This window comes from Gymnoscopelus braueri, assembly GCF_963280865.1.
Source record: "Gymnoscopelus braueri genome assembly, chromosome: 16".
In the NCBI taxonomy this organism is placed as follows: domain Eukaryota; kingdom Metazoa; phylum Chordata; class Actinopteri; order Myctophiformes; family Myctophidae; genus Gymnoscopelus; species Gymnoscopelus braueri.
Genome location: NC_137616.1, coordinates 30450428 through 30474368, shown reverse-complemented (window position 1 = coordinate 30474368; position 23941 = coordinate 30450428). Strand labels below are relative to the sequence as shown.

Sequence of the window (23941 nt, the reverse complement as noted above, 5' to 3'; positions counted from 1 at the left end):
AGAAAACAATGAGATGGCACCGGACAGGTAATAAGATCAATGCAAGACCAATTAATGCAACAGGTTACCTAAATGACTACCATAACAATTACTAGATGAGAAAAATAAATGTATTTCATCGAGTCATTTGTTTATTAACAGAGATATGATTATGCAAAATATGTTAGCGAAGATGAGATTGGATCATGTAAAAGGGCAATTCAAAGTCATTCAAAATAAAATCTGTGAGTGGAGAGGATGAAGCACCATGTTGCTCACCTGCTGGTACCTCCAGTTCCACTCCTACCCAGATGCCCTCTGCAAAGTCCGTAGGTCCCACATAACGCACGATGCCACTCTTATTGGCTCCCACGGTCACAAACTCCCCTTCCTTCAACCAATCAGGAATGACAGTCGAAGCGGCTCCGCCTCCTCCGTCCTCAGAGTCGGAGATGATTTCCAGCCTCTCCATTGGGTCAGGTACGTTGAGGCCCACACCCAGGCTGCTGGCCCTACCCATCAGCCCTTGCTTCTCCTCGCCGTCTTCGCCCATGATGCGATGGAAGGACTTGAGGTCGGACGACTTCACCTTCTGGATCTTGAAGGGACTCGCTGCTGGCTTAAATGGGGTTAAAGGTGCACTGATGCGGGCAGGGACAGAGGCAGTGGTTTGAGGTGGGATTGTATCTGTAGCTGGGGTTGGGGTTGAGGTTGAAACTGGGGCGCAGGTAACATTTTGGGCTGAAGCGTTGGCAGTAGATGGTTCTGGAGAGGGAGGAGTTACTTGGAGGGACTGGGCTGGTTCTGGCTCTTCTGGAGGAGAATCTACAGACAAGACAGGGGTAGCAGCCGGGTCTTCGGACAGAATCGGGGCCACAGCTGTGGTCTGGGCCAAGCCTGGATCACACAAGGTGTCCAAGTCTTGCCGGGCTGATGGTTCTGTTTGTTTTGATGGTTGGTCTTGTTGTGGTGGAAGGTTTACAGGTGTTTTCAACTGACTTGAACCTGCTTCAATTTCCAGATGGGCTGGGAGTAGTGTTTCTTCCAATCCACTCGTTTCAGTTTCAGCCTGCTCCAGTTCTGTCTGAGGGACTTGTGGTTTTGAGTCTGTTGATGCTGATTCAGTTGGAACTGGTGGTTCTGACTCCTGCTCTAGAACTATTAATGTCTCTTTATGGACTTCTGTATTGCATATTTGTTCTGAATCAGACTCGTCAGCTATTGACTCTGACTCTTGTTTGATCGAGCCAGCTAGTTCTGATGCCACACCATCGCTGGGTTGTTCTTCTAGTTCTGCCGACTCAACCGATACAGACTGAACCAGGTCCTGTTGATCAGATGTGGACAGATTATCCTCTGTGTATATTTTGTTCATTAACTGGTCCGGATTCAGGTGTTCTTGTGATGTACTGGAAAGCTGGGTCTGTGGTTCGGCTCCTTCGCTGCCCGAGTCTGACAGAGCGGAGCTTGTTTCTGCCAAGTGTGGTTCAGATGGAGGAGGTTGTTCTGTTAGGAGTGGGTCTGTCCTCTCCGCAGCCTCTTTGTCATTCATAACAGGCGATGACTTCTGAGACTCTGATTGATCAGCAGGCACAGACTCCTCTTCTGTGGCGATGGAGAGATGGGAGGGGATTTCGCTTGTGGCTTCAGTGTCCTGAGCGTCTTCACCGAGCGCTGCCTCAAAGCCCTCCGATCTGTTACTGGTCACTGGAGGGAGGTCCCAGCTCAGCGTGTACATGTCGGACAGCGTTGCCGTGGAAACACTGGTGGATATGTACCCACTCGATGCCTCGCTCACCGGGCTAGGGGTGGAGACTTCCGTCTCTGGGATGATTGGCGGCGGGAGGGGCACACACCTGGGGCTCTCTGATTCGACCTCCTGAAAGACGATTTCCTCCATGGGAACCTGGAGTGGGGGTGGGGGGGACCTTGTTAGTGACCGGAAGAGCTACCATGTGCTGAATCTATACAGTAGCAGGAGCATTTCTCAAGGTGCATCGCGGTGCTGTAGTAGTGGGCTATCTAGGGTTAGGGGTGCAACAGTTTATTGTTAAAGTTAAAGTAATCAATACATTTTGGGGGTATAAAAACAAAGTATAAAATAGGGCTTAGAGCAGCACTATGTAACTTTCCTCTTTTACTCCGGATTTAAACCTGGTTTCCTGCACAAGTGCTGAAATTCTTACCATTGAGCTAATAGAGCCTGCCTGTTTGCTAAGGGGATACATTTAATCTTGACCACCAGGTCAAAATTCGTGTCAGATCCTGTGTCTAGGTGAGACATGACCTTTGACACAATCTAAATGTCTCAATAGAAGAGCAGGGAGACAAAATACAACCACCCCAATTGTTTTCAGCTATTCAAAGTTATATTGTATTAACATACTATACCATACAGATTGGACAAAATCACATTTTATTCATTAATTTGTTAATCACGTCAATTTGTTGTATATAAAAACTTAAATTTCTCGATTATTCGATTAATGGAAAACATAATCGATAGAATAATCGCTGAGAAAATAATAGATAGTTGCAGACCTAGCTGTTTTACAGCTGAATTTCAAAAGAATAACTCCAAGGCCCTTTGATTTCAAGATAAATCAAATGCAGTATATATTAAGTCAAATAACCCAACCTATGAGACAGAGTGCAGCGCTGAATGTGTCTGAGATGTTGCCAGATACAGAATGCTGACTCTCACAAACAGTGGTTTTGATGACTACAGAGAGCGTGTAAGGTTACTGAATAATTAGAAAAGTTATTTGACGCATTCAGCATGAAGTAACAGGAGGACTGAGTCTAATCTTAAAAACCCAATAGCTGGTAATGATGGAGTCTAAAAAAAAAAGAATATCATTAGTGGTTAAATGGAAAAATTATCTAAATGTCATATCACAGGACCGTCCCACCCTGTCAGTTGCACACAAATCTACAGTCTAAGACTTTGACTCTATTTCCACTGACTTACTGGCTGCGGTTGTGTGTTCATGCCCTCTTCAACACTGGCAGACTGGACCATGATGCGAGGCAAACTCTGAGAGAGGAAGGGAATACGGTAAGAAGTTGAGTCTAATGTAAAATATCAACTATTTTAACCCATTCAATCCAGGAAAGCATCTACAAATGTCTTCTAAATCCTAGCAGGTTTCTGAAAAACGTATGTTGCTATATCAGTGGTGCTCAAACTTTTTCATGTGAAGGACCCTCAAAATGATATGTATTTGGCCGCCGACCCCCATCTCAAAATATTTTTGTTCCAGGGTGAAAGACAAAAATGTCTCTAGAAATGAAAGAGAGATGGATATTGTACATCAAATTGATCAATGGCAGTACCCTGGTTTTTATCAGGCCTCACAGGGAACTAGTGATAAGCTCAGATAACAATCCCTCCCCAACTTATTTCATAATGTTTAACTGATTGTTTACATTGTCGTTTTGTAATCAGTTTCTACTTTTTAAATATGAACATTTCTAAACTGTTATAGGACTGTTATTATGTTCAGAGTAGTGCTTAAACACAAGAGGCTGAAAAAGGGCCAAATCTGATATACTGACAAAGTAGATTAAGAAGGATAAAGGAGGTCAAATGTTCTTTGATTAACAATCAGCGACTTGATCCTTGTGATTGATTTGTCATTATCACGCATCTCTGGCTTCACATTCAACCAGGGGTTTTTCATGCTTCCATCTTCCGATTGTGTTTGTGAAATCAAAGCGGTGTGATTCAGGTCATATTGTACAGTTCCTTTGAGCGGCAGGACCTACATGGACCGCAGGGCTACCCATAGATAGTAGGTCAAGCATAGCTACGGTCTCCCTTTTGGGCTCAGCACAGGACACCTGCAATCCAACACAGCCTGGTGCATAAAGATGGACACTGCCAAGAGTGATGTCATAACACACACTGGCATTTTCTTATTTCTTTTTTTTTTTACCCCATTCAATCTGGGAACGCATCTACAAATGTCTTCTAAATCAGTTTTCTGAAAAACTTATGTTGATATATTGGTCCTCAAACTTTTTCATGTCAAGGCCTCAAAGCGCGGCACTCTGCGCCGCACTTTGAGCTTGTATATCTGCTATTTTTGAATAGCCAAAATATAAAATTATGGTTATAGCTCAAATCTAAAATGACACAGACGTGTTCCCGGATTGAATGGGTTAAATAGACAATAAGTTTTGTTTGAATTACACTTATCTAAAGGTTAATTCCGAAGGACTATAAGCAAAATATGGAGTTGCCACATGGCACTGTAAGTTAACAGAAAGGAGCTTCCCATAGTCATCAGCAAAACGGTGGTCTTATATATTTGACCTTGAGGTGTTTTGTTTCTGCAGCCTAAAACAGGGGTCTTCAACGTTTTTCAGCCCAAGGACCCCTTAGCTGAGAGAGAGATGAAGCAGGGACCCCCAAAACATATTGTATAAAATTGTGTTGCAGATAAAAACATTTTCAGAGATTTCATAGACAGCTTTATAGACTCGTTTGACACACATTACATTTTCTATTAATATGTTGTATTCATGCTAATGTGAATTTTTCAGACCTTTTAAACACTCAATACACACAATATTTAGTCAACCTGACCGTTGGCTCTGTACTTGGTCTGCTTTTTTCCCCCTCTACACCAACTCTCTGAAAATAGCCGATCTGCAAGCTCACAACACGTCGCAGCGTGAGGCGTTGTGAGCTTGTAGATTTGCTATTTTCGGCCAATGTTCCCCATCACACAAAGATTTGGCGGACCCCCTGTAGTAACTCTGAGGACCCCCTAGTACCTGCTGGTGGACAGGTGTCTGGTCTCTCCTGTCCTCCTTGCCAACAGGAAACAGGGATTTCAGTAGCTTGGGCATGGCCTTCACTGGAGAGAGATAAGATGCAGCAAAGCCTGAACGCACTTATGGGATGGACAGAGGACGAGGCGATGGAGGAGAAGAGAGGAGGGGAGGACAAGAGTCCAGAAATAGAGGGATGGAAGAGAAAGGTAATTCAGGAGGAAGAGGAGGAACCAAAAGAAGAAGAACAAACAGGAGGTGTGGAACAGCAGGAGGAAGAAATCATGGGTTTGGGGCAAAGCAGGAAGAAGAGAAGGAGGGATCCAGACAAACAAGGAAAAGACATGAAAACATACAGGCAGAAATTAAGCATGTTTAGCAAAGCAGATCCAGAGATAATTCTGCATGATAGTAACAAGTATAAGGACAGATGCAGTTTGTCACCAAGTATAAAATCTGAGTCATCATCACTGGGGACAGTAAAAAGGGAAGGAGAATTCAAGGTCGAAGCAAGGAGCCTAAGGAAGGTTCATGCAATGTTTTTTTTTTTCTTTTTTTTTTCAAACCTGTTTCAGGGTGCAGGTTCTGGGACACTGAACTGGGCAGTGTACGTCTGGACACTGGAGACACTATAGACAAGTCCAGGTTGCTCTCCCAGCCCTGCACGCAGAACACATAGAATATAATGTCTCATCCTAAAAAAGACTAGACTAGAAATATAGAATGAATGTGAAGTTGGAGCATTAGTGTGTATGGATGGATGGATGGACAGACAGACAGACAGACAGACAGACAGACAGACAGACATGAATGCACATAATAGTAGAGACATGCTTTATATCTAAGTGTTCTTAGGGCAGTCTCACCTTGAAGTCATTCAGCCTGTGACTAGAAGAGCTTAGATCTAGACTGCTGGCTGATAGCTGGGGGTGCGGTTAGAGGACGTTAATGGCACAAGTTAATGTTAGGAAGACTGGTTAATAACAAGTGAAAGGAAACACTTCAAGCAGTAATAAAAACAAAGCCATCACATTCCCTGGTTAGTGGTGGTGAATGGTTAACCAAAGGCAGCTGCATGCTACCATTTTAGGTTATCACCCTTTCACCTTTTAGGTGGAAACGTTTTCCCCTAAAAAGGTGATTATGATACTAGGCACTCATAGTCCGGCGATGTCGGTTAGTAAAAACAGAGATGTGTTGGGGTGAGCGGTGAGTCACTTATCACCGCGGCTCAGTGTCATGTTGTAGTTTTCAAACCACCGCGGTGAGAGGGTGATCACCGAAAATGGTAGCATGCGCCCCCCCTTGAGTCTGCACATTATGGTTAGATGAAAATAAACCTTTGTCAAGACCACTGGAAAATGTAACACATAAGAGTTGTTTTGAATGTTAATTTAGAACTTCTTATGTTGGGGGTTAGCTGTAGTGTACACAGTAGTTCTCCAGAGACCAGGACTTGTACTTGAATCCAACTTACAATAAGTCAACAATAACCTGTGATTTGATTTGGAGTCACTGGACTCTCTATGACATTGGACTTGACATTGTTTTTTTCCTACTTGCATTGAACTGGTTTAGACTTACTCTGTGGACATTAGGAGAGCTGAGGCAACGCCTGGGGATCCTCACTTTGACCAATTGCTCCTTCACTGCCACCTCCTAAACACACACACACATGTGCACACACACACACAAATCAGAGTTAACTTAAAGGGCCATACCGGTGGTCTGGTATGTTTAGCCCATTGACTATGACTCACAGTGTATTTGACATTACTGATGACCATTTCCCATTGGATTCTATTCAATTCAGTTTGGATATGAAAATCTATTGGAACTTGCTTGAGATAGGCAATCCAATACGCATAATATAATTGTGTTCTTCTTATTTCTTGTCATTTTAAGCTGATTTGAAAAGTCTAACTGAAAATAGTCTCTGAAGAAATGATTGATTTAGGAATAACATAGGAAAAGTCCAGGAAAGTCCAATGAGTCCATTACTTATGACAGTCTAATAACTTTGGACAAAATGTAAACTAACGCAAAGTCTAAAAATGGTCTACGTATGTTCATGTACAATATACAGCCGAAGCTGTGAATGTAATGACACTGGTTCTGTTCTGTATGGTTTATCAAAATATGGAGGAAGGAGTAATGTGTTTTTTTTGTGTTTTGTTCTACATTTTGTTCTGCAATTAATCAAATCAACTATGATTTAATTTGAAAGACTATAACATACATAATAGTATGTGTGACATAATGTGTGTTTACAGCACTGGTACTCAAAGTGGGGTCCGGGGACACCTAGGGGTCCTTGAAGGGGGGTTCCAGCTAAATGATTGAAGTTTGAATTATTGAAGAGTCTATTCATTTCCATTTGTACACTCTCAGAATAATGGGGGTCCGTGGCCTAATGCATACCAAACCGGGGGCGTCCTTGAAATGAAAAAGTATGACAACCACTGGTTTACAGCACCTGTCTGAGTCTGTCCAGGGTGAGGATGTTCTCCACAGCCAGGACACTACGGAGGTATTTCTCTATGGCTGCCTCGCTGTCTGCCGAGTCTCCTCCGTCCTCAGCGCTGGCTGCTAACCTCGCCAGCATCTCTCTGTCTTCTGGACCCTGGATGTCCTGTGGGCAGGCACATCAGTGGTGGAACAAGTACTCAGATTTTAATAGCAATACCACAATGTAAAAAATACACTGTTACAAGTAAAAGTTCCCAAATTACTAAAGTATAGGCATCATAATGTAAAAGTAGTCATTATGCAGAATGGTTAGTAATCTATTAATGTTTTGTTGAATAATACAGCTGGTGAAGATGGGGCTGATTTTAATCACTTTACTGTATTTCCTGCTGGGTAGCTTAACATAATAATTATTATTAATAATAATCAGGAAATAATTCAGACCAAAATGAACCACCAATATTTTCCAGTATAGTCAGACACACAAACACTACAGAGAAGACTACAAAAGAAAATGCTCAACTCATTCAATTGGAACACAATGATAGAATAGCACTGAGTTAAACAACAACAAAAAGTATTTTGTTTCAAGCTTCAAATAGTCCCATGACGTAAATATGTTAATATAACGAGTTTCTTTCATTGTTCTGATTAATAACGTCAGTGTTTAAAAGAGTCAAGCCTCACCCCAGGGATGTTGGAGACGATCTCGAATGTGACTCCACAGCCAGGAATGGTGCTACGATGGGACATCCTCTTAAACAGACTCTGAGCAAAACCCTGTTTATACAAACACACAATCACATTGCAACACATGAATATCAATACATCTGACTGAGTGATTGACAAATCACAAAAAGAGGGAATGTGTTTTTTTATGCTTTAAATGTCATTACATAAACTGTAATCGTGCACTTGTTCTGATACAAAGAAAAACAATACAGATGATAAAACTAGATTTGTGATGAAGTGCTAAAAGGATAAATAAATACGTAAGGTTAGATGAGATAAAAAAAAAAGTAAAACAAAAACATCTCAACAACAACATGCCATCATTAGCCTGCGAGTACAACTAACACAAAAACAACAACAGCATTACATCATGCCGTCGTTAGCCTGCATGTACACACTTGCGTGCCTCGTTGCCACCTACCTGTCTCCCAGCGAGGTTCACACAGATGCGTTTCCTAAGAACCAGCTGCATTTGGGCCGGGTGGCTGAGCAGGACCATGGCACGCACAGTCAAATAGACCCTCTGGTCAGCCGCTGCCCCGCGGGTCAACTCGGGACACTCGTGGACCGTGGAGTCCCAGGACGCCTCTGCCTTCACCTGGAAGGAGGGGGGGGCGGTGGGTAGGTTGGGACAAAGAATATAAATTAGCAACTGAATAATATCACACTTTCAAAGACGCACCAGTTAGTGGGTGAGAGGATGAGGCTGGGATAGAAAAACAGCAGTACCTCTGCTAATATAGCAATTGTACTGGTGTTTATTTAATCCTAACAAACAGGCCACCAGTTAGAGACATGTCGATGCTCATATTATTAGTTATATTAGTATATTTTATATATAACAATACCCAATGCAAGTACATATTGCACATGCCCAGGTTTCAAATGTTTTGTTATTTAGAAACGCACCCCGACTGCCCAATATGAATTTAACATCCCAGTGATGTTGTTTTCTCCTTATCTTTTCCCCACCTCATTGTCATAGTGTTTGACAACGTGAAGGTCAAAGAAGTCATCCTCGTCTTCCTCAGCCAGTAGAGCATCCAAGCCCCCAGCCAGGGGGGCTGACAGGTTGTCCTGGAAGTCATCCGCTGTTGAGAAAGAAAGAAAGAATGAAAGAAAGAAATGTAGGAAACGAACGAAACACAAGAAGACGATAACAGAAGACAAGAACAGGAGCATGACATGCAAAGCTGTAAGACAACATTTGAGAAAGGTTTGACATGAGTTTTTTTTTTAAACTAATCATAACAGCTGCATTGATTGTAGACATAAGAACATACCGCTGAGGTCCAGGAACAGGACAGGTATGTGTGTTTCCATTCCAGGGACAGGAACCCTGCATAAACATTCACCAGAAATCAGACCTTTTGGGTTGTTGTCAGGACAATGGTTGAGTTCAAAAATAGCACAAGCTCATCTTGCAGATCTGTTATTTTCTATATTTGTCATACAACAAAGTATAGTGATTAAGTTGTTAAACCACCACAGTTCCCGCGTAGCTGCACAGTGACACAATACAATAAAAACAGAAGACTGTGGTTGTACTTGCTGAAGACTGACACTGAAGCTCATCACATTATTTGTATTTATTTATTCTGTGTTTACACGCATACACACACACTACCTCTCTGCAGGTGCTCCAGGGATTCCACTGCCAGCTGAGGGGACCTGGACAGCATTGCGTTCTTCAGTCAGGGTTAGTCGACATTCCAACAACTGAGACTCCCTTTCAACATCATCTTCTGACTTATCTGCACACACACACACACACACACACACACACACACACACACACACACACGTACATTATGTTGTTACTTCTTTATTTTGAGTGTGTAGAGACAGAAGTGGAGAGCAGAGATGGGAAAGACATACAACACGTGGCTCCAACTGGAGACACATGTTTTAACTTGTGATAACTTGTGTTGTTAAATGCTTTTTTCAAAGATGAAAATGAAAAAATAGTAATACTCAAAAAATCTAATAAAGTAGATCCATTACCAAACGGTTTATATCTATATCACTAACATTTCCAGAGGGAACTTTCATCTCAGTTGTACCTGGCTTGGAGACGATCTTCTGAAGATGTTGGTCGAGGTACTCCTGTCTCTTAGTGAGAATAGCCAACCACTGCTCCCTCATCCTTTCCAAGTCCATCTCCTACACACACACACACACACACACACACACACACACACACACACACACACACACACACACACACACACACACACACACACACACACACACACACACACACACACACAGTTAGTTTTCTCTGTCTTTCATTTCAGTCATTGACATCTATGTCATTATAGTAATCACTCTGTCTGTCTGTCTGTCTGTCTGTCCATAAATGTTAGCATTATTCTTCTTGTGACCACTAGGTCATGGCACTTTCTGACCTATTTTTTATTATTTATCTTACTTACTCAGATTTTCACTGTTACAATTTAACATAATTTTACATATTTCTATTGCATTTTGCATTCAATAGTTCTTGGATTACCCAAAATCTGGAGGCTCAAATGTATGCATAATTCATAGGATATGAAATACTAAATGAGGGCAAAGATAGAGCAAAGAAAAAGGTACTGTAAAGCTCTTTTAGGGGACGTTTTTAGGGGGATATAAATAATTGGCATGCATATTTTTGAACAGAGATGATTTTTTAAAAGATTTAAATCACAAAATGGTTACTATTATTACTTACTTGGTAGCTGTCCATGTCCTCATCTCCACCCTGGAATATACAGTAAACATAACCAAATTAATTCATGTTACAGTCAAACGTTCATCAAAGCTGACAGAGACAGGAGCTTGGCTACTAAAGTGTTTTTCCAACCATTTGGAACAAAGCCTATCGTCCCCTCACCCATTGGGATTCGCTGCCTTTGGAGGGTCGTATGTGTTGGATCTTGATATCTCCGATGGACATAGAGAGAACAGAGACGGCAATGAGAGGCATGGTGCCCGAGTCCGGCACTGAACGCACCTCCACCTGAACACGCCGAGACTGACCCTGGAACAGAGGAATATAAAAAATACATTCAATTGAGCAAACGTTATACCTGGTGATGAGGATGGGATCTAAAAGCTCTTTCCCCGCTGAAAATTCTCTGTTGTACCTGTACACAAGAACCTTGAACCTTCCTAAATGATGTTAGATTAGATGGATGACACACACACACACACACACACACACACACACACACACACACACACCTGTCTGAGCTGGTAGATGCCACCGGTGCTTATGCCCTTCACAGGAAGTACTTCTACAGGTATGAACTCTCCTGCGTCGTTCAGCTCCATCACCTGCACCCACAGCTCCAACCTGCGAGTTACCTCACTCCACCTACACGCACGCACACACAAAACCAAGTTCTATTATATGAGCACTGTCTGAATCGAGAAGTAAATACACTTTGTGTGTGTGTGTGTGTGTGTGTGTGTGTGTGTGTGTGTGTGTGTGTGTGTGTGTGTGTGTGTGTGTGTGTGTGTGTGTGTGTGTGTGTTTCAGCGAGTCCACTCAATACCGCTCTCTGAGGGATCTGGTCTTGGCCTGGATGACTCCCAGGTCCCACAGTGCCAGGTTCCTGCGATGGTTGGCCTGCTTGTGGCCGTAAACCTCGATGGCTACCGCCCCTTCAGATAAAAACTCCACAAAGTCCTCAGACGCACCGACAGGTAACTCCTGAACACAAAAACGCATAATATGTTCAAAGACCAGAGAATGAAGCCACATTTGCAAAGTTATCACGGGAGCCCAAGTTGAAGGATTTGGCCTATAAATAAAGCCCCAGATACATGACAGGACTGTTGTAGCTGGTAATAAGCTATGTAATTAAAATAGCTACATTTTGTAACTGAGATTTTGAGGTCTTATACAGTTAAAAAATATTAAAACGAAAAAACGGCCTCAAGACAGCCGAGGTTTCCATCCAATTAAAGTTTCACATGAATCACCAAGGCAGCAACAATCAAACAAGTCTTTCTAACGGAAAGATATCCATTATCCATCTTTTAGGGTTAAAAAAAGATAGTAGACACAATATAACAGAAGTACACACTTCACGGCAGAACTGTGAGGAAACATAGTGGAGGAATGGAGAGGACGGTGGAGAAAAGGAAATAATGGAAAATAGATAATGTATGATTATGATGATGATAATAATGATATCATGGGGTGGAGGTAAGGTGTGTGATCACAAATGTGTCGATGAATTGGTGTGTAGGTGTGTGTTTGGGTGTGTTGTGTCTATCGTCTCTGTCGGGTGGAAACCTCATATATCCAAAACTGTTACTTTTCAGGATTCAAAGTAGGGTGTTAATTTACGACAAAAACACGAAAAGCTAGAATATGGAGATAACAGGTTTCTGCCCGACAGCAACGATATTTAGTGTACCGGTACCTTGGTGCTGTCGAACACCACGGTGCAGTTGGGATCTTTGGAGTCAGACAACGGACAGGGGGGCTCCATCTCGGGGGCGATGAACACAGGCTCATCCTGGCCCCAGAAGTGGTACTGGCAGAAGACAAAGTTGGACAGGTGGCGAGGAAGACCGGTGGCCTGGAGGATCTTCACCTGTGAGAGCGAGGGAGAAACAGTCTTCAATGAAACAAGGACTTTCCAGCGGAGGCCCAGTGGTTGTCATGTGATTGGTTTCTTACCACACAGTGCAGTTTCCTGTCCTGCGTTTCACTGTCCATACTGCTCTCCTGCTGAGAGGACCTCCTCCTCCACCTCTGTGCCACGCCACACCTCCACATGCAGACGACCTGCCACCTGACACACACACACACACACACACACACATGCATGCACAAATACAGATGTAGACATACATACGCATGCAAGCACGCACACACACACACACACACATACACTTTTGTCAACTTTGTTTAGTAAATAGGCAGTATATAATAATGATTGTAATAGTAAAAATATTTATGAATACAATATTTTTTATAATAACTTGATTTGTATAGCACTTTTCTCAACAGTGTTACTAAGTGCTTGTACGGTTAAAAACAATGATCAAACAAAACAATAAGGAATTATGTCAAAAACAGAGCAACAAGGCTATGACATAAATCGAGCAAGTGCCACCGATTAATATAATCTGAGGCACTTGCTTGCTGTTCAAGGGGAATGAAAAGGCCTTTTTGTAGAAATTAACACAATAGAGTCCAAATTCTTCTGTAGAGACAAGCTTATTTACTTAATTTACTAACATTCAAGCATGTTTCAGGATAAAGACAGGCTTCAAGGAACCAAACTATAATGAAGAAATGACAGTTTGCAGTACCTCCCCCTTCTGGTTGATAATGGGAACAGCATACTGCAGCTTGACATCATGGAACAGACAAGCCAGGAAGACGTTAGCCACGCCGATCAGACTGTGGTTCTCCTGCTCGTCAAAGAACGGGTCGGCACGCTTGAAGTAGGAACGCATCACCTGACATGGCAGAGAACACATGCGAGTGCCGCGCTATGAGCTTGTAGATCTGCTATTTTTGAAAAATCATGAAAATTAAAAATTTATATTTTTTTCCGAAAAACTGTTAGGATTTAGATTTTTGAAAATATCAGTAAATGTATGATTTGTTTTTTTCCATCTAGGTTTATCCCTGGTCCCACCCGTCTCCCTTATAAGCCCAAATGGAGTTAATATATCACCTATCTCCTACATGCAGGCATGCATACACATGCATAATTAAACACATTCTTTCCAACTGAAGTTGTTGCTGAGTAGTCAAGTAGCTTTTAAAGCTGTAACAAAATATCTGTTCACAACTACTTCATTATATTAACAACTTATTCTTATTCCTTCACTCACAGGGTTGTCTTCATCAAAGTCCTTCCACTCCTGGTAGAGCTCCTTCATGTCCACCAGCCTGTTCTCCATCTTCTCCAGAGCCCAGATCTGCTTCCCTTTACCCTTACGACGCACCTGGACCGCTGGCTCACTCAGCACCACATCACGCTATGGAGAGAGAGAGAGGGACAGAGACCAGTGATTTTAGATGTCACATAATGTCCAGGTTAGTTGATTGATGTCAAAAGTTTCAACAAAGAAATTTGAATATTTAGTTTGTTCCCAAATATTCTCACAAAACCATTTCAGATATATTTTCTCAAAACTCAAAATATACAGACATCTGACTGTTGTAGAGGTCAAACACTCGCCCACTATCTTTGGCTTAACCGGACACTCAAAACACAATTTGTTGGGATCATATAGGTGGGATCATAGGTTCATTGATGGTGCACTAGAGACCCCTGCTGGTCGGTCAGGGCGCCTGCTCAGCAGGAGGGGATCTGGGGAGGATAGCGTAAACCTTCACGTTTTCCCAATGAAACTCCTCACTGGTAGGTGAATGTAAGCGGCTGGTGTATCAGAGGAGACATGTGGTCGTGTACATCCTCCCCAGGACAACAGTGAGGGTTAAGTAGTGACAGGACCGCAATACACATGGGTAAAGCAATTTAGGAATATCACGTAGCCAGAGAAACAGACAAGAGTGACAGAAATGGAGGGTGAGTATGAGAGGGACATTGGATAGAGAGAAAGAGAGAGAGGGTCGGGGAGAGAGAGAGAGAGAGAATATGGGGGGGGGAATAAAAAAGATGTGATAAGGGTGGAACAGGAAATACCAATCACTGAACCGCATCAGGAGGACATTCATGTTTGTATGAAAAGCACCTTAGGGAACTCAGTCACGCTATGAAGGGAAGAAGGGATAAAAATGAAGGGGGAGAGAGAGAGAATGCACAATGAAGAAACACACCTTTTAGTCACTTAAGCCTGATTCATACTTATACTTCTTCGTATGATGGTTTTGCGCTGCGTAAATAGCGAGTTTGTAGATTTGCTTTTTTTAAAAACCTATAACAACTTAACCCATTAAGACCTGAGGCCGCGTCAAATTTTTTTTAAATCCTAACAAATTTTCTGAAAAAAAAAAATTCTGAAAAAAAAATTCACGATTTTTCAAAAATAGCAGATCTACAAGCTCGTAGCGCGGCACTCGGTGCCGCGCTATGAGCTTGTAGATCTGCTATTTTTGAATAGCCTAAAGAAATCTAAAAGTGACACAGATGCGTCCCAGGTATCAATGGGTTAATAAAAATAGAGACGCCAGGTTGAATGTGGTTAAAGCAGCAGATAGAAAGAGAGACAGCTTCCGGTACCTTCTTGTTGGCATCCAGGTTGGTGGCTGGTATCTGTAGAGTGACCCGGTACTCTGTTCTCTTGTTGAGTTCCTCGGCTATGAAGCCGGCCTCCTGCACCAACAGGTTGGTCCGCACTATCTGCTCCCTCAGACGCCGAAGGCTGCGAGTAATCATCGCCTCTCTACACCACAGACAGACACACAAAAGTCCACAAAGTTATTATTTATTATATTTTATTTATTACATGTGTGGTGGGTACTGGGCAAATCACTTCAACTGCTGAGTGAAGCTACACTGTATCATCTTTGCTTGCGAGTGATTACAGTAATGCAGGATGCAAATAACAGCTGACCGGTTTCATAACCACCTTTTCATTTATCATGTGCTCAGTTCATACTGTACGTCAGTGTCTTTGCTCAGATTTACTGTAGTAGAAATAGGAGTCTGTCAGTGACAGAAATCAAACTAATAACTCTTCAACTGCAAACCAATCTACTAACCATGTACATGATTTTACTTGTCGTATGGAGTATTACTCAGCATTTGAAAAATCCGAACAACGAATTGCGACGCATTGTGAGTTTGTTATTTTGGCTATTTTTGACGAAGATTTTATTTGAATGATGTACTGTATGAAGATTTGCCCAAATAGGATTAATGTGGTTTAACCATTTAAAAAAATGCTGTATAATACTCCACACAACGATTAAACACATTCTGATATCTGAGTGAAGTACCCCTTTAACGTTTCCCAATACAAAGAAAGTGAGGTGAACAGTTGAACAGAGTGTAAAGCAGATTTGGGACTGACGGCTTCCATCGTCCAACTCACCTGTCCTCGCTCCAGCGCCGCATGCGGTTGTGGCCAACGGGAGACGATGTCGAGGGGGAGGGCCCCGTGTTCCCGGAGGCCCCCGGCGGCCCGACGGAGTCCAGGACGTTGAAGGAGGCGGGAGGCTGGTCTGGATGCAGCCGGCTGCGCAGCTGCTGCAGCTCGCGTTCGTACATCTGCCTCTGGCGCTCCAACGCGCAGCGCTTCTCCTCCTCGTGCTGCCGCTCCAACGTGTGCAACACACACTGCATGGGGTCTGAAGGAATGGAGAGAGACACGGCAAGAGAGAGAGAGATAAAGAGAGGAGGAGGAGTGATAAGAGGGAGTGAGGGGGAGAGAGAGAGAGAGGAGGGAGTAAGGGAGAGAGAGAGAGGCGAGAGCGAGAGAGAAGGGAAAGAGAGAGGGAGAGTGGAAGGAGAAAGGGAGGGAGAGAGACAGCGGAGGGAGGAGAGAGAGGGAGGTAAAGTGGGTGGGAGAGAAAGGGGACGGAGGAGGGAGACGAGAGAGAAGGGAGAGGGAGGCAGTGAGTGGAGGAAAGGAAAGGAAGAGAGATTATTTTCAGTTTCGAGAAAATATGCAAATGTCTTGTCAGAGTCACCACACACGGGGACAACGTCCTCTGTATTTTCCCCTGTGAATACCACATTATGACTTTTGCGGCGTTTGTTCACAAACCACGTCTTATTTTTCTCTCATCACCCTATCCCGCCGACCATCAACCAAACCATTCTTCCATTCCCACTCACCGTCGTTTCCCATGCCTTTCATCATCACCTCCGTCTGGGCAAACTCGTAACCGAAGCTGACCTCGCTGGACACGTCGCTGGACGCGTCCAACTCCACCTCCAGTCTGTCAGTGTTCAGTTTGCCCTTCATCACACTGCCTCCGTCCTCTTCCTCAGTCCCTGCATGGGCCAGGTGCCTCGGCAGGTTGATCCTGTGTGTGTGTGTGTGTGTGTGTTTGTGTTGTGGTTATGTACAGTATGCATGCGTGAGTGAAAAACAAATGTTAAAGAAAGCGACATTGAAGTTGGGTAGAACCTTAGGTTGTACCTGGACACGATGTAAGTCCAAATATTGCCCAACATCTTTATATGTTGCTTCTGAGCCATGTGAGCAAGAAATCACATTCTATGGCGAAACATGTCTAAAGATCACACTTTTAGCACAAAAGCAAAAGCAAACTAAGTGGATTCTGCAAATATACATTATTATGTATAAAAAAGTAAAGTGGCTGTATTCATGTTATACTATCCTCAATGGAAGTTCTCTCGCAAAAATCCATACGTCACCAATATCAATGTAAGAGGAGTGACAACAATGTCAGTAGGTGAAATAGGTGGGAAAAAGCCATGAGTCGTTGTTTTATATATAGACAGAATCTGCTGTGTTTGCGTTTAAAAGTGTAGTTTTGTTAAGTGTCTCAGCATGCTATGAGAGTGAATGGAATCACTACTTTCAATCTCAATCCCAGAGCACAGAAGCAACAAATAAAAAAAGAATGGATAATAGTTTGACTTTTATCATGGCCAAGCAGCGATACAACCCAAGGCTCTACCACAGTACAACAACACTTTAAAGAAAGCAGAAAGAGGGAAGATGGTTGTACTGTAGATGCAATTCAATGAAATGTGAAATGACTGAGGGCTCGAAAACACCAACAAGACATTCATGTCTGCCCGAGTAAATAGAGTCACCACACATACGGAAGTAAAACTAAAGACTGTAGCTGTGTGTGAGTGTGTGTGTGTAACAGACCTGAAGAAGTGGTTGTTTCCCCACAGTATTCTATCTCCGTGTTGGAGCTGCACTGGGCTGATGACGGCAGCACCGTTCACACATGTCCTGCAGGGGACAAACACAGCCGTTTATGAAAACTCGAGATAACAAGGTGATAAGAGTGAACATATCTCAGAAGGGTGTAAGCTGCAAAATAAATCCCAGACTGCCTGGATGAATAACCTCCCGTTACCTTACTGATACTGCCATTTTCATGTTCATTGTGCAAATTTCATTAATAGCTTGTCTATCACTGGTTCGATACATTATTTATGAATAGCTGTAGTTTTGTAAAGATTAGTTAGAACCACCACGTAGTTGTCCCCTACGGCAGTATACTTAATCCCCTCCTTTTTATGCCATTTTCATCAAATGATCGCCCAGAATAGGGGCGCTAGGGTTCACGTGGTTAAATCATTTGAACTTCTACCGCCAACGTACCGCGCATTGCGGTGAGGAGTGAGCACAACACCGTTGTCTGTTATGTCGATGACACAGTGCTCAGCATGGATGGCCATCCCACACAGCTGGATGTCCTGGGAGTTGGCCGAGCCCACGCGTGTGTGCTCCTGTTCCGAGGCACATACATGGACGCACGCACATATGCAAAACACGCACGCACACACACACACACAGGAAATGTACCACATCACAAACTGGATCACCATGTGTCTGCTTTTCGCTATTTATTTTCACAATTCTTTTAATAATCGTTCATTAATCGAACGGCAAACGTTTGAAATAATCATAATATTGATTTGAAGTCATAGTGGCAGCGCCCCCTGTGTGCAGTACCTTCAGATAGTACACCAGCAGCTCGTTGAGGGCGGGGTCAGCGTTCAGATTGACCAGGAAGCACTTGTCGTTCACCACTCTGATCCCAGACGACTGAAGAGAGATCCCCAGGCTCTCCAGTTGCTTCTGACGCTCCTACATTAGTACGCCACACAATTCATCAATAACTAGATTGATTGTCAAGCTGCTGGAGATTGATGTTTCTACAAAAAGTAGCATCATAGGCGTGTTGTTAAACCAACATTAATTGGACATTTTGGTTGCTCTAGTAAACATGGTTTTTGTTCTCTGATGGCATAGATCAGTGTTTCTCAAAGTGGTGTCCAGGGACCCTCCGGGGTCTTTGAGGCAGTTGAGGGGGTTCCAAGAGGACCCTTACAGGTCTGTAACTCAAGAGAATCAATGGCATAGATTGCATGTTTAATAAAGCCATTGATCCATGACTAAATCACTTTCTGAAGCTGCTGTAACTGATCTACAGTGTAGGGAAAATACTTAATCCATGATAATCAATTCATTAAGCAATAATTCAATCAATGTTTAAGCTGTTCTCAAGTGAATACATGCAGCATGAGCTAAGAGAGAGAAAAAGTAAGTCACTGAGTGATCAAAGTTGTTTTAATAGCCAATCAATCTAACTTAAGAGTTTTATCCAGTTTCTTGAATTGGATATACTTTTCCTATTGTGATATGTCAAAAAAGGCAATGTTCTCTAGGTTTATTTGAACCAATCAAGGGCATATATATAATATGAGTGTGTGTGTGTGTGTGTGTGTGTGTGTGTGTGTGTGTGTGTGTGTGTGTGTGTGTGTGTGTGTGTGTGTGTGTGTGTGTGTGTGTTACCTGAGCGACAGACACCGTCTTCATGAGTTTATCCTCCCAGGTGACGGTCATTTCCTGGATAAATTTTTCCGATTCCTCAAGCCGTTCCTTCAAATCAGGAGCCTTCATAGACTGAGAGAGAGAGAACAATCACACTGATAAACTGCACTGACACAGAGAACAATCACACTGATAAACTATGTTTTATAATTTTCCACAGTGGTATATCATTGTAAAAATGTACTTAACAGAAATGTACAAACATATGACATAACAATGTAATTAATTAGCAGTTATTTAGTTTTAGCAAGGCTGCGCACCCTCCAAGCTGAGCTAATTCATAATAATAATAACTTTATTTGTATAGCACTTTTTAAAACAGGAGTTACAAACTGCTGAATAGCAATTGGAACATAAAAAAATATATAAATAAAATAAAATAAAACAAATTTAAAATCCTATAAGGGAATAACATAGTTAACACAAGTTCTAACAAGCGATAAAACACATTTTAGCAGACCAAGAGGAGACCAAAAAAAATACAATAGTCCACACAAAACACAGTTTAAGTACAGACATGTGCCCACATCAACAAACAAAAACAAGCATACACAAACACCCATTAGCAGAAAAAATTGAACACCTAATTACTGCACAGGCATAGACTGACTCAAAAGCATTACAATCACTAAACCGACTTGACATGGGGCGTTGCCTGAAGCTCATCAGCCCAATATCTCCCCTGGTTTATGAGGGCTTCCCTCTAGGCTGAGTGTAAGATACTGTATAAGGTTCCTTACATGGGAGACCCAGATTCAAATCCCAGGTGTTACTTGCAATCAATTCTCTCCATAGGGAGTGGACAAAAAACGTATGAACTGTAGCTTTGAGCCATGGAAATGGTTTCTATTGATGATATCAGACAACAACCTTTCTCAAATTCACAGCGGATAGCAGCCCTACATCTGCTAATGTTCTTGATAACAATCTAGTATATATATAAGTATATTGACAACAAAATCTAAAACCACAATCTATCGAAAACCAATGGAACAGAATAAAATTTTTGCAATTTGCACTATAATTCTAATCATCCAAATATCGCAACAAGGCAATTCTTCCATCTGAGATGAAAGTGTTTATTGGGGAAATTCACTACCCAGGTGACTGACATGAGGGATCGTCTCTTGGATAGGTGTGATCCGTGCCCAACCAACACCAAGGAACAACTTATTGTGCAAACAAATTATAATTGTACAAATGGAAGCTATTCTTAATATTCTCTCCACATACAGAAGAGCTCCAACTGGTCCACATTTTCTCAAATCCTAACTTCTCCACTTTGCTAACTATCGAGGACAGTGTGCACAATGCCACAATACTACCAATTCCAAATTATTCTCACATCCACTTACTGATGAAACATTCAAACATATACGTTATATCAACTGTCATTCCACCAATATGGAATACATGCTTACCTGTCTTTGTGGAAAGGCATACATTGGACAAACAAAAAAGTGTCTAACATTGCAGATCTCAGAACACAAACCTACAACACGTACAGAAGCAAACCATAATTCTTCTCCATCCAACCTTCTTTTGGTTGGTGCAAAACATTTTACTGCCCCTAGAGGGGGTAACCTCCACAAGTTGTTGTCCCAAAGGGAGACGTTTTGGATACACCAATTAAATGACATGCAGCTGCAGGCATTTCATTACTTTTTATACCGACCCGTCTTAAAAACGGGAGGAGCCAGTTCCTGTTGAATTGGGTATATTCACTCTTTGTATTACCTCTGTACTGTACCTCAAACATAACAGCCCCTAGAAACACTACAATACATTGGATATGTGTAAAAAAAAGGAAGGATATTTTCTATAATTGTATATATTGCAGTATATGATGGTCATATGATGCAATGACCATGTTTTTATGGTGCTCTGATGAAGGCTCTATGCCGAAATGTGTTAGCAGCTTGATTTAGCAAAATGCAAAAATGTGAACCTGAGCTAAACAATTTTTTTGGGGGGAGTGCTGCTATTTCCACTCATCTGTTGGTTATTCATAGTAAGTATCACAGGTACCTCAGCCTCGGTGAGCTGCTCCCGTAGCTTGTCCACCTCTTCTCGGAGCTCCCTGATGATCCTGGCATTGGGGTCCTCGTTCACCACTGCGTGGTTGACAATGCTCTTGGCCCTGTCAGCGTAGCGCAGTGTGGACAGGGTCTCATCATAGTTGTCCGCCGAAGGGCTCACCGCTGCAACCATGACTGTGCGACTGTTCCCACCCAGGCTGTCCTGAACGTACGAGGAAGAGAGGCGTTACATTTATGGCCTCAATACCCAAGGCGCATCACTGGATTTAAATTGTTAAGAGTGTGTTTTGTGTGTGTGTGTGTGTGTGTGTGTGTGTGTGTGTGTGTGTGTGTGTGTGTGTGTGTGTGTGTGTGTGTGTGTGTGTGTGTGTGTGTGTGTGTGTGTGTGTGTGTGTGTGTGTACCTTAAGTAGCCAGGTGAGAACAGAGTCTCGATAAGGAACAAACTTGCTTTTGTTCTTCCCTACTCCCTGCTCAGCCAACGCCGAGATAACCAGACCCAGGGTGCTCAGAGACCTGCAGGGAGGATGGCAGAGAGGAGAAGAAAGAAAGAGAGAGGGAAGGAACAGTGAAGACGATAGGAAGAAAGGGATGGAGGTAGAGAGGGATAGAATGAAATCGTGTTTTTACCTTCCTGCTCGTAAGCAGTTAATCTTGGGCCTGTTTTTTTATCTCATCTTGATTACGGTGACACTGTGTATAGATTTGCTTGACCCTCTGTCTTGGCCAAATTGGACCCCCTCTACCATGCTGCTCTGTGATACATCTCAAACTCTGCTTTCAGGACGCATCATTGAACCTTGTATGCTCTAGTTGGGTGGTCATCTCTTGCTCGTCTTCAGTACTGGTACTCCATCTACAAAGCCATACTTGGATACCTCCCCTCTTATATCTGCTCCAAGTTTGTTTTGATCAACAACTCACTCAACCTTAGATCAAACGCTTGGCTGCGCTATGTTGTGCCTCCTCTGCGAACAGAGACTGGCAAAAGAAGCCTATTTTACTTTGAACCACGGAATGATCTCCAAACTAAGGTCAAACTGCTCTCACTGATTTCACTTGGGGTCTTCAAAAGGATGGGAAAGGAATTGCTAACTAATAGCTGCTCCTCTGATGTCTAGTTTGAGGTAATTTGGTTTGTGCCTCAGAGGTCTATTGTATTTACTTTAAGTGTATAATGTGATGTTGCATACAGGTATGTTTTTTCCATTATGATTTTAATTGTTAGGGATTTTAGTTCGAGTGGTTACTGTAGTCAGTCTGTTTGTTGTGTTTTGTCCTGTTCTGTCCATGGAACTTGTGAAATACTGAGTATTGCAATGTGTTCAACAAATGCCTAATTTATACTTTGTTGCGTGCTGTGTCACGCACCAAAAAGATCTATGAAATGTGTTGCAGCAGTGTGACGCACAGTGAGATTGTAGATCTGCTATTTCCGGTGCACAACGCAAGTATAAATCCCACATAAGAAGTTCACTGCTCCATGCTCTATCATGTAACACTGATAGGAAACAACACATTTTTGTCACTCGGCAGTTTGACTCAGCCACAAAATTAAGACTCAGGTAATAAAATCTGACAATGGAAAAATTGTAATAATAATATTGTATTTGATACTTACTTATTGATATTGCTGCCTTCCTTCAGCCTCTCTCCTGCTGCTCCAGTCTTATTTGCTCTCTCACTGCCTGCCAGGTCCACCAGACTCAGCTTGCTCACCTTCTCTCCACTCGTCTGTAGCAACACACACAAGACCACACATTCATGATACACAACACACACAAGACCACACATTCATGATACACAACACACACAAGACCACACATTCATGATACACAACACACACAAGACCACACATTCATGATACACAATGTTAATTACTTATTATACTTAGGGCTGCATCTATAGATTCATTTCTTAGCGATTATTCTATCCATTACTTTTTTCATTAATCGAATAATCGAGAAGGTTTTCTTTTTATATAAATCAACAAATGTAATGTCTCTTCCCTTTGAAAAGCTTTTTAAAAAATTAAATAAAAGGTTGGTCACAAAAAAAAGTTTAAAATAACATTCAAATATAATGATGTATTGTTAAATGTTTTCTCAAAATCCTCCCATAATCGCTAAAATCTTTTTTGTTCTTCTTAAATTTGAACAAGAGATATTGATCTCTTGTTCAAAGTTCGCTGTACTCATTATGAGTTTAAAACATTCAGTAACTGATGTGGACTTCTTCTCTTTTCAGTTTCCCTAAGGATAAAAAAGAAAGAAAGAAAAGCTGTTCTTTTCCTGAGCTGGCAAGTCTATACAGTATCTACTGTAGCATAATAAGAGCATAGTTTGGTATCCCCACAAGTGTGCACAAGTCCAGAGTTTTACACCTACACGTACTGTCCTAAGACAAACCTGACTTTATACAGCTTGGATTATATCCAGTCAATACTATTTGTAGCATTTTATTAATTTAACT

The 23941-nt window shown here is 42.3% G+C and overlaps 1 protein-coding gene across 1 annotated transcript in view; it reads right to left on the bottom strand.

The window, feature by feature from the left end:
- LOC308103543 (kinesin-like protein KIF13B) overlaps positions 1-23941 on the bottom strand; it is a 42252-nt gene that overhangs the window by 1689 nt on the left and 16622 nt on the right. The window contains 32 exon segments of the mRNA XM_080453559.1: positions 259-1885; positions 2951-3016; positions 4762-4844; positions 5325-5418; positions 5625-5681; positions 6343-6417; positions 7235-7390; positions 7915-8007; positions 8381-8557; positions 8932-9050; positions 9243-9298; positions 9587-9713; positions 10023-10122; positions 10676-10705; positions 10838-10984; positions 11188-11320; positions 11502-11659; positions 12378-12551; positions 12638-12698; positions 12700-12752; positions 13276-13425; positions 13807-13953; positions 15162-15324; positions 15976-16231; positions 16722-16912; positions 17734-17820; positions 18196-18323; positions 18550-18684; positions 19393-19503; positions 21460-21672; positions 21874-21985; positions 23091-23203. Of these exon segments, the coding sequence (XP_080309685.1) occupies positions 259-1885; positions 2951-3016; positions 4762-4844; positions 5325-5418; positions 5625-5681; positions 6343-6417; positions 7235-7390; positions 7915-8007; positions 8381-8557; positions 8932-9050; positions 9243-9298; positions 9587-9713; positions 10023-10122; positions 10676-10705; positions 10838-10984; positions 11188-11320; positions 11502-11659; positions 12378-12551; positions 12638-12698; positions 12700-12752; positions 13276-13425; positions 13807-13953; positions 15162-15324; positions 15976-16231; positions 16722-16912; positions 17734-17820; positions 18196-18323; positions 18550-18684; positions 19393-19503; positions 21460-21672; positions 21874-21985; positions 23091-23203 (5392 nt within the window).